The sequence below is a fragment of the Aethina tumida genome, chromosome 4, assembly GCF_024364675.1.
Source record: "Aethina tumida isolate Nest 87 chromosome 4, icAetTumi1.1, whole genome shotgun sequence".
NCBI lineage: Eukaryota > Metazoa > Arthropoda > Insecta > Coleoptera > Nitidulidae > Aethina > Aethina tumida.
In genome coordinates this window covers 23,575,743-23,588,172 of record NC_065438.1, presented here as the reverse complement: position 1 = coordinate 23,588,172, position 12,430 = coordinate 23,575,743, and the positions used below count along the sequence as shown (strand labels likewise).

The 12,430-nt window shown below is 30.1% G+C and overlaps 1 protein-coding gene across 1 annotated transcript in view; it reads right to left on the bottom strand.

The window, feature by feature from the left end:
- LOC109598638 (neuroligin-4, Y-linked) overlaps window positions 1-12,430 on the bottom strand; it is a 248,654-nt gene that overhangs the window by 47,798 nt on the left and 188,426 nt on the right. The window contains exon 2 of the mRNA XM_049966621.1: window positions 6,734-6,898. Coding sequence (XP_049822578.1) covers window positions 6,734-6,898 — 165 coding nt within the window. The remainder of the gene's footprint in view (window positions 1-6,733; window positions 6,899-12,430) is intronic.

Here is a 12,430-nt window from a genome sequence, read left to right as displayed (position 1 = left end):
AATTAATTTTAATTTTTCAAACTTAATATTTTAAATTTTATAATTTTATATTTTCAATATTATTTAAATTTAATTTGTCAAGTATTTTGATTTTAATCTTTTTAATTATATACATTTTATTAATTAATTTTAAAATATTTAATTTAATTACTTAATTTTAATTTTTTAAGTTTAATTTTATAAATTTATATTATTAATTAATTTTATTCTTTAAACTTAATTTTATTAATTTACATAATTTTATTATTATTTATTTTTTTTTAATTCATTTTATTAATTTATATTATTAATTTTCTTTTTTAACTAATTTTTTGTTACTTTTCCTTTTTTAATTTTAGTTTTTTTTGGTACAAAAAATATAATAAAAAAATTTAAAACAGACATTCTGTATAAATTTTTTACTCATTTGAACCATAATATATTATAATCAAACTACAAATAAAAAGGTTGCCTCACTGTACATAATATTGCAAATTTGGCGAATGCGCTAATTCTATTTTAATAATGGCTGCATTGTGGCGGATGCGCAGTTTACTGTAAACCTAATTAAAAAAAAAAGATTAACAATGTTTTGTTTCAATTTAAATAAAGCATATATTTTTAATACAACATGTGGCTATTTTAATTTAATAAATAGCCTACGGCCTTTAACATTACGCCCGTCCAATTACACGAACAATATTTAAAATATCACATTTAATTGTGACCTACATATTAAAAACGTCCGATATTTTTAATCAAGGGTCATTTACATAATACATCTCGAACAATGGACAAACTACAACTGCACTGTATTTCGTGTTAACAAATGAACTGTTAATTAAATATCGCGTGTTTTGTGTTGGACACAATAAATTTCATTATTTGTTTAACTAGAACAATGTTTTCGCTGCCAAATTGATTCGAACATCGTTATTTTCCAGCACACTTTTTTAGGGGTTGGTTCATTGTATTTTACAAGAAACTGAACAGTTGGTGTTCAGAAAATTAAGCTCGTCTATTAATGGGACACAATAGTATCGGAAGTGGGTCCGGTCATTTGTGAGTCAACATTATTAAACCGGTATTACAACAAAATTTTATGTCGTGATCATTAATGCTAATAGCCTTAACGGCCGGAGCGTCGTTCCAAGTTTGATATAATTAATATCAGGAATCTCTTGTTAGGTCTCCGACCAATTTACTTTGGCCGATCGGGTCTTTGTAAATAGTGGATGGTACGATCGCATAATAGTTTTGTACCCCGCTTAAACCGAATCCTCTGGTAAATCCCCGATAATTACAACAGTTCCGTTCCAACTTCACAATTGCCGACGACCTACCGAGCGGAATATCTTCGGGCCGTCAGTGCAAACGGCCCGGGGGCCAATTTTTGCATTAAGTTCGCACACCAGAAACTAATTCCTAATTTAAAGATTAAGTGGGTCCGCAACGGATTACGGACCGGTTTAAACTTGTCGGATTGATCCGGGCATGTTTCCGTGTTTTACAAGTTTCCTTGTTCTCGGTTCAAGAACTTTATTATTGGTTTGCCCAATTGATTCTACTTCTTACGGTTGGTTATGGCCGGTTTGGGTAATTATAATATTCATGCGTCAGCAGTCTGTTGTTCCATTTCGGTCCCCTTTCGAAAACAATAATGTATTTACGGTTCGTGCGCTAAACAGTTTTGAGACTTTGATTGGATGGCGGTTGGAAAAACAAGGGGAATCCGGCCGGAGGGCGGAAAACTGCGATTAGCGTCGTTCAGGTAGTCTATGGAGTTACAATAAAGGGAAATCGATTCGTGACGAGAGGCATCGGCAGTAAATTGCCGCGAGGAACAACATTTAACTGTAAGTGGAATGTTAAAGTGCCTAAATGGCATCAGGTAAAGCAGTTTAAAGACATTCCGTAACTTATGACGTGTAACCGTGGCGGGCGGCCGGGGGGTGGGGGCTGCGAGGCGGTATCGTTTCTTGGCGGAGCGAACTTGCAAATTGCTCAAGTTTTCGCGCATACCATATGGGAACGGGCGCAAAAACGGGAATCTTCCCCGCCGACGACTACATATTAAATTCTTTTACCTAAATAACCGGGATGTACGTAAGGCAAGCATTCTTTGCGACCGTCCACCTTCTCAAATTTGAATTAAACGACTTAAATTTAGGAAGCCCGATGCATTATTTGCCCCTTTTACGAGTACAATTCATGGTTTATTCTGAGTTTCACGGACGAAAAGTTTATAATTTTCACATAACATTGGAGTTATTACGAGCGAGGACTAAATTGTCTTGTAAAACTTTTTGCAATAAACCCAGTTATGACTGTCTATAGGCTGTATAAAGCCAATAAAGGCGCAACTGTTCTTTACTGTTTTAAAAGTAAAACAATAAAGCTAGATGATGCTAGAATAAATTTTTGGTATACCGTTTCCATAAAGGCGATTGTCCGGGGAAGCGCGGAACGACATCAGCCATATACCATGTTCGATCGTAAACTATTTCACTTTAATAAAATATTTAGATTTCGACTACGTCTCAATGTCTGCATTATTTCAACTTTTCAAACATTTTAGCCAACTGTATTGATTTTACTTAATATGTAAATGGTTACTGTATTTTATACAGCATAGTAATTATTCCAAATAATCATTATAAAAGTTATCAACGTTAAATTAATGTAACTTTTACCAGAGTATTCTGAACAAAAGATAAAACTCTTGATACTCTAGAGACGTACAGAGTATCACAGGCAGCAAAATATGTTGATATCCAAATAAGAAAAGTATGACATTTATTACTTTCCGTTTTGTGTAAAGTTAAAATTTAATACGATCATAAAAACTAGGTAAAAATTATGTAGGAAATCGTAATAATTTCCTTACTTTATTCCTGCTTCTACTAACTATTGTTGTTAACAATCTAAACAAAACGTGTCTCATAAAAATCAATATTTGCTCCACCTATTCTTGGTCATAATAAACTAAGATTAAGATTATTTTTTAAAAAATTATGATTAAATTTAAAAAAAATGTTAATTTTTGTTTGAAATTTTTAAGAATTTTTTTATACACTATGCCTATTTTTTTTTCCAAAAATTCATTAAAAATAGCACATTTAAAAAATATGTATATATATATATATATATATATATATATATATATATATATATATATATATTGTCGATAATGTAGTTTTTCAATTTTTTATGAATTTTTGAAAACAATTTTTATGTCATAAAAAATCAAAAAATCAATATTTTTTATATATATTTTTTTAATATCTGTGATATCGTGATCAATTGAAAAAATCTTGCAAATCTTAGGGAAAAGGTTTTTCCTTGAAATTTTTATGAAAAATTTGTTTTATACTGTAAACCTACTTTTTTTCAAGTTTTCTGAAGGTTTTTTCTTGATATTCTTATGAACACATTATTTATTATTATTTTTTTTCCTTTTTTTTCAGAAAGTTAATTAAAAAGAATATTAAAAAAAAATTGTCAATTTTTTATAAAATGAAATTTTAGAGAAAAAATTATTTATATTTAAAAAATACTGACTTTTTAATGTTTTTTATTGATATTTTTATGAACACATTATTTATTCTTAATTTAACTTTTTGTTTTTTTCCCTAACCTAACCTAACCTATCCTTTTTTCAGACAGTTAATTAAAAAAAAATATTTTCAAAAAAAAAAAAAAAAAAAATATCAATAAAGAAATTTTTAAATTTTTATTAAAGTTTTTTCTTGATATTAAACATGGAAAATCATGAAAAAAATATAAATATTTTTTTTCTAAATTTAATAAAAGTCTAAAAATTTTCAAAAGTTCATAAAAAATTGAAAAATTACATGACTGACAATTTTTTTTCTGAAAATGTTCTATTTTTGATGAACTTATTCAAATTTATAATAAAAAAAAGTTTTCTCTAAGAAATGTAGATTTTTTTCAATTAATCAAGACAAGTTTTTCATTACACCTAAAAATAGAACATTGATTACAATTTGTATTAAACTTAATACAAATTGTATTAAACGTTTTTTTATGAAAATTTCAAACAAAATCCGCAAAAACAGCGTTTTCTTTTTTTAATTTAAAAATAATTTTTGTCTAAGAAATATTAACTTTTTTACTCGATCAAAACATACTCTTTAATTCGTCGAAGGGTAGAATATTTAAAAAAAGATGTAATTTGTCGATAGCTCAATTTTTTAGTTTTTTATTGCTGAAAATAAGTGGGTTCGTGATTCTAAATATATACCCAATATTTTTGCTAAATATGTTGAGAATGAATAGATGAATGGAGAAGTATGAGTGTAGTAAAAATTTTTAAACCTCAATTTTTAAACAAAAGCTTATTTTGTAAAGGTTGTAATGTAATGAATTACTAAAAAAATAAAGCATTGTAATAATTTACAATTTGGTATTGTAATAATGTATACTAAATAAAATTGTTTCTATTATTAATTGCCTGATTGAATATTTTACTAGTAAAAAAATGATTTATAATAATATCAAAATTAATTAAATTCCCATGAAATAATACAATGTGTTCAAACAATAGTTCCAACCAAATTGACTTTGTCAGTTTTAATAAATATTTGAACTGAAGTGAGTCATTAAACGATAATTATTCTAAAATAACTATGATTTTCGTCAATAAATACGCACGGTTTATCTGATCAGCGTTTCAAAACCATTGATTATGTTCTAGTTTCAAACAATGGATGGATTAAAATATCAATTTCGTGTACTGACATTTTAATCAGAGTTTAATTTAATTACATTCCAAAAACTCAGTCCACGAGTCTTAATTAAAAGAACAGTTGTAATTAAAATAGATCACCGTCTGTTTTTTATAATTTTATTGAAATAAAGTTTAATCATTGAACAATCGACAAAAATCACAGTCACATTTTAGATTAATTGCTTCTATGCAGTCGAGAAACAAAATAATGTTGCGCAAAATCGAAATAAGGAAAGTTTGCAACTAAAACAAGACAGGATATCGCGTGATTAGACTTTTAAAATCGCTCACTAATTTAATTCCGAGTCTTTTCATTAGTTCAGGCGCATTTAAGGAAACAGACGGTGAGTTTTAATAGAGTTAATTCCTGTCGAACTTGAATAAAAAAAACAACAATTAAAACAGTTTTTCACGAAATGAAACGAATAAACGGAATAAAAACATTTTAATGTAATTAGACGGGCGTGTTTTAAATTCATAATAGAATTTTGCAAAATGTATTTACTGCCCGGAATCCAAGCGAAACTTTTTAAATTTACACCCTCTTTACACGCCCACTTACTAAATTGTAATTGGAAAAGTTTAAAGCCTTTTAAACAATGTTCGGAATTAAATTTTCTACCTCTGTTGTGCGTTTGCTATTATTGTCGTGCAATTTGAAAAATAAAGAAATCAGATTATTTTCTTCATTTTCTACTTTAATTAATCCGAACATTTTTCAACGCCAACTTTCGCTAATTACCGCCGTTATTGTTCCCTTCGAATGCGTATTAAATAAAGGGCAAAGTGCCAACTGACTAAATCGCGACCGGACGAAAAAACAGCGTAATGTATGTTTTTATTACACGCAAATTAATTAAGGTCATACAAGTTTAATTAATTCGCAAAAATGTTACAACTGCGTGACATTTCGACATGTTAATTGTGTGCAGAATAACATACAATAAAATGTCCGTTTGACATTTAAATTTAATTAATTCTATTTTGTAATAAAAATCCTGACAATTAAATACTAAATAAACTGATTGATAAATTTTACAATTTTTTCATCGCCCGGTCTTTTATTTACCCGCCGGGCAAATTGTAGGGAGTCGGGGGCGATAATTTAAATAATTACAGGTAATGTAAACAAAGGCCCTTTTAAATCGGGCGAACGTCACAAAGCCAACGCCTCGATTTAATCCGCTACGTCCGGTACCGAAATCCTCCATCCGATTTGTTACAGTTAATTGGAATCGACAATCAAGCCAATTTAATTTTTTAATATTTGATTTTGTTCGGTCGCACCTTTATATTGTTTGTCCTGAACTATTAACAAGGTGATTTACGTATAAGGGGCTTCAACTATGTTTTATGACAATTTCGATAGTGAATAACTCCAATTTCGTAGATTAAATAGAATGTTATGGCCAGTAAAATTATTTTATTAAAATTTTTACTTCCAATAAACCGTGTTCACCATAATATATTTGTTGGAATATATTAGTGCTCTGATTTATGAAATTATTTTACTCACTCCGAAAGACCCGCAGTGTATTACCACGATGATCCACGTCTAAGAGCCTTCAATTATGTTTTATGACGTTTTCGATAAGTACTTTCCCTTATTGCCGAGACGTCGAACGCGATTTGCCGCCGTTTTGTTTTAATTAACGCCCGTTGCGGCGACGACGGAAAATCGTAAACGTCCTTTTATTAATATCGGACTGGGAAAATTCATTTGTCATCCACCAACTTGGCGGGAATTTATGTTAATTATATATTTATTAATGGACGGCTTTCGATTCGAGTTACAGAGAAATTCGGGTCAGTTCAGACATGATTGAACCGTCTAATTTTGCCGCAGAAAGCCGTTAAAGTGCCGACATCAATCTCGGGCTAAAAACTCACGTATGTTGGAAACGTTCAACTGCATCGTTACCGGCCCACCTGACAAATGAGGTAATTTCCCCAGGTGTTCCCCAGTTGTTGTTTTTTAGTGCTAGCGATAATAATAACACTCACCCAAGATGCCGAGGCGATAGTTGACGGTGACGACGACGACGCCTCCGTAGCTGGCCAGGACGGTGCCGTCGTAGGGGTTGCCGGAATTCCATTCGTAGCTCTCGCCGTGTATGAACACAATGACCGGGTATCTGGATGCGGCACTCTGACCCTCTCTCGTTCCTGCTGTGACACAAAAAAACGGAACATTCTTAGGTGCATTAAGGCTCGGACAATGGGACGAGGAATTTTTACCAGTACCGGCGTGAGTTAATTAAAGATGATTAAGCGTTTACGAAACGAATCGTCCATCGATTGGCGTTTGGGTTTTTGCAAATAAATCAACGTTTCAAAGCGAATCGGAACATTTGTCGCGTATTGAATTCCATTACCACTATGCCTCCGGGTCAGTTGTCTTCCCCGCATGAAAAAAGGGCCGCGCATTTGTGCTGTATTTTTTGACATGCGACCAAATTGGAAACCTGTTATTTCTTTGTGTGTTGTCTCGCTTTTGTGCGGCGGCGGAAAAAAAATGCGGGGGGGCATTAAAAAACATCATACGTTCCACATTGCCGGGGGGCAGACGGATGGGGAAAAAATATCGTCAGACACGCGGGGGATCGATATTGTCGTGTGCGTGAACCCGTTGAAATATCTTTTGTAATTGGTATCGGTCCGTGATGGATGGCTTCGATTTGCGTGGACCGGCGAAAATCTGAATAAAAAATCGGCTCGAGACGCAAGTTGATATATGTCGTCCGTTTGTTGTTCCAAGTCATTCCGGGGATCTGTATGCAAGTCGGGTGTTTAAAAACCGTTCTTTATGACGGTAAGTCGTTAGTCACTGTTTGTTTTTCCGGTTTATTTGTACTGTTAACGAGTTTCCTTGCAATAACTGCACCAATTTTTTTGCTGTTTCTACACCGTTTTATTATTGAAACATGAAAATTGTATACATTGGGGCATTTGTCAGTAACATAATTTCATTGTTTAAGTGAAATAAACAAATAAATAATGGGTAATTATCTAAATGATAGACAATTTATGCTCCTTACTTTGACGTTATGTGACAAGTGTATATTTTATTTTTTGTACAAGATAATAATATAAACATATATAATAAAAAAGGCAATCTCGCCATTACTTGATCGTACAGGAAATTTCTATTTACATTTCTTGTAGAAAATTGAACGCCCTACAAAAAAGATATCTTTATTTCAATTTTTTTATAACTTTTACAGTTTAGAAGATGTCGGAGGACAAAGTTTGAAGAATTTGGTTGATTTGAGTACGCTTCGGTTTTACTGTCCTGCAGTGACTGAATATTAAATAGGAGATTTTCTTTGATCTTTCGAATATAAATTGCACAGTTATCAGTCAATGTTTTAATAACTTAGGAAATTGTTAGTTTCTTAAACCTTCTGAATCAATATTATTTCATACGACGTTTAAAATTAAAAATATTTACCCAGGATGATTTTAAGGCAGATTTATGTATTAATTTCTTAATTTCTATTACTGATTCTTTTTGACACTCATTTTACACAATGTCGCATATCTCTTTTAGGAGTGATATTGAATTAATTTATTTATCTTTATTTGTAATTAAAAAATTTTATAAAATTATTATAATAGTCTGAAAATTCAATGAAACAAAAAATAGTTACTTTTGGCGCCCAACGATGTATTTTTACAAGGAAAACTTATTTAAACAGACTAAATTAAAAAAAAAACACTCCTTAAAAACATATATTTTAACTTCGTCACCTAATTTTTTAAGTGACAAAGTTTTTTTACATAATGAAGTTTTTTTAATGTTTTGGAGATGTTTATTCAAATATGGTAATAACTATTATTTGCCAATTTTTAATTGTTTTTATGTTCAAGAAAATATTATATATTAATTATTGACTCATATTTAAAAATAATTGATTAATTTTATTTACATAAGATGCTTTTTTTATTTTAACAGTATAAAAATTGATTATAACAAATAAAAGTAGTCATTTATTATTTATCTATTGGCGCCCAACGTAATATTTTTTAAAAATATAACAGAAAAAATTGATTTAATAAAAATATTTGTCTGTATTATTATTAGAACAACAAATGTTTATTGTATTTATTTGAACTTAATAGTACATAAATAATTATATTAGAATAAAAATAAATAAAAAATATATATATTATATATTAATTATTGACTCATATTTCAATATAATTGATGATCTATTTACATTTCTTGTAGAAAATTGAACGCCCTATAAAAAAGATATTTTTATTTCAATTTTTCTTATAACAGTTTAGAAGATGTCGGATTGACTCATATTTCAATATAATTGATTAATTTTATTTATATAAGATGTTTGTTTTTATTATAACAGTATAAAAATTGAATGCAACAAATAAAAGTAGGCATTTATTGTTGTATTCAACTAAACTCAAACCCCAAATAATAAAATTTCAATTATAAATTTTGTGGAAAAAAAAATTAGTTATATATTTTAAATAAACTCATTGAAAAATATTAAATGACGATACTAAATTGTGATAAGAGAAAAATTATGAAAAGAAAATATTGTTAAAAAATTAATTAGAAAGAAATAAATTCCCAAAAAAAATAAGACTTAACTTAGAAACTGTTATTCTATGTTATTCTCAAATGTTTATGAATATTTTCAAAATTTATGACTTGAATAAATTTAAAATATTTGGGATTTGAATGCGAATATCTTCTAAGTGGTTAGACTAATCAATTAACCACAAAAGACCTTTTTTCTAGAGCATTTAATTTCCTACAAACATTTTATACTATTCATTTAATTAATTAAAATTGATTTAATTGATTCAAGTTATGGTACATTTAAACAAAAATTATGTACGATAATTAAAATGGCCTTATAAAATAATATACTCGTGTTTAAATTTAAGTTGCAAGTCCTTCCCATAAATAAATAAATCTTTTTGAAAAAATTTTTTAAAACATAATGATAATATCGTTGAAAATTTAATTTGTTATTTATAATCACATCTAGGTAATTAATTTCTCAACTTATATCATTAATATAGATTTTATTATATGCGTAGATGATATTTCGCAATATCATCTAGGCATAAGTTGACTAAAACAGGACCCAGCACTGTTCCTTGTGAAATACCAATTTCATTTGTTAGTCCTGATGAATCGCGTTTAAATTTGACTTTTTTAATATTGGATTGTTAAGTAATTTTCATACCAGTTTAGTCCAGTTTCACTAAAGCCAATTTTAATCAACTTCTGCAGCAATAATGTTCAGCCTGATGTTTCAAAAGCTCTCATGAAATTCAGGAAAACAGCTAATAATTTTATTGCTTTATATATCACTAAACCATTCATCACCTTCAAAATAATAGTTTCACAGGAGTGTCCTTTTACACTTTAATTATTTCCAATTACTTTATTTTTGTCACTGTATTTGATTAGTTGGTTCTTTGCCACAGTTTCTATTTTTTTTTAAATATTCATACTGCATTTATAAGTCTGAGTAACGAAGAATTAAAATGTTTTTGCATCAGATGTTTTCCACTTTTATGGAAATACACAATTTGTTAAAGACGAAGACGTTAAGGTTTTTGTAGACCATGTACAGCGATGTAGATTAGGGTACCATAATAAATAAGTTTAGTAACAATGTTGATGAGGGTAGAAAAGGTACAATTGTTCGGTTAATTTCATTGGTTAAGTCCTGCTAATTTTCTTACTTGCTGAATTAATTACTGCTAATGACTGTTGAATACTTTGTTCAAATATTTGTAAATAAAACTTTTATACCAAGTATTGAACCTCAATTTAATCTGTCTCTCTTATCATTGTTTTATATTATCTATGTTTTATTACTACTAGGTTGGTGTAACTGAAATTAATATTGTATAAAAATTGTATAGTTGTGCATCGCATTTGATGAAAAATCGTTTCCTTTCAATCGGTCCTCACAAGTCTTTTAAAAAGATTTTTCTCATTTAACATTTATAGTAATAAAATTACCACCGGTAAGCCGTTGCAATTGTTGTTTTTCGTCCAACGTAAGGACATCCGAAAACCCATTTAAACAATCCTCAAACTGACCGATTGAAATGTATGTGTTCAACTCCGTGAAAAGAATCGCGAAAGCCGGAAAATAGTTTTCGACTTTTCCACACAGAACAAGTAATAAAAATCTTTCCGTTTTAATTTAGGACGGCCGACCAATTTGGCACAATTGAAAAGAATATTAATATAGTGCGGCGCTCCTGTAAAATTATTTTAATACACGAAATTTAAATTTCTGAATTGAAACCGACGCTGTCCGCATTCGGTGCACGTATGGAACGCGTCTTTTCATAAATGCAGGCGGACGTGTCGTATAAAAATTGGATTCGTTTTACGTTTTTAATGCATAATCTAATTATCTGGACGTTGGGTTCTTTTCGTTATCTCGTCGTGTGTGATTTTACAATTTCACGTCTTTAAAGCTAATAATATTCACGGGAAAAAATTCAGAAAGGGGCTGAATTAAATCTACTTTGCATCTTTAGTGAAACACTAACGTCGTCATATTACATTCCCACATACAATTCGCACTTTTCAGTCTGGGTTGCAACGTGTGCTGGGATAATATAATAAAACGCCTGCACCTCGTAATTGCACATCTATTTCCTGCCACTTCGTCAAAGCGTACTATAACATTCATATCTATATTAACGAACAAACTAATTAGTTCGTGTATTATTCACGCCCGCTTGTCTTCCAACGTGAACGTACAAATAAAAACCTCCCTCACAAACGTCAATTCCTCTTAATTAACTTTGTACGGTATAAAATGACTTTGTATTTTAATATGATATACATGAAAGGAAATTTTATATATATGGTACATGCACAAAGGTTTTCTACATTTCAGTAAAATGCAGCGTTTCAGCGTGCAACTGAAACGCATCCGAAAGCCACGTAAAGAAACTGCGGGACACATTCAAATTAAATTTGGGACAGTCAAATCCACTGACAAATTTTAAGTGATTTTCAAACCCTTATGTTGCGAAAATTCGATTCGATGCAATATTTGCGTCAACATAAATCCAACTGGTATTTATGGGACGTCATCCCCACCCGAAAATTCCATTCTTCGCAAATACAAAGTACGCGATAAGTTTAAAATGACACGTCCCCTAAAAATCGTGTCGGTTTTTTTTTTTTAAAAACTCGTTTCGATTTTATGCGACCGGAATGGTTTATGACGTTATTTTTCGTTAGGTGTGAAATTATTGGCCGATCGATTTGCCGGTCCTTTATCGCCGCTGAAACTGTGACGAAATATGGCGAGGAACGTGTTATTTAATCTTGTTTCTTTTAGCAGGATAATATGCCACTTATCTTTATTAGATTTTAGTGAATTATATCAAGAGGGACTGGGAAAAAAGCACTCGAGTAGGTTTTTGATGAATGAAACAAAGAACCGAACCGATCATTTTCAATAATTCATCATTCTTCTCTGACTGCGATCGCGATACGAAAGGAAAGATGGAAAACGCTTAAATGATTATATACGTCAGGAACAGAACACCGCAAACTGGTCAATGTCGAATATATTCAACCCGGATAAACATAATAGAAGTGGAAGAATGATTGAGATAATCTTAATTAAAGTCCACAGAAGAGTTTACTTTAATAATACATTTATTATTTATTGTTAATTATGAAAT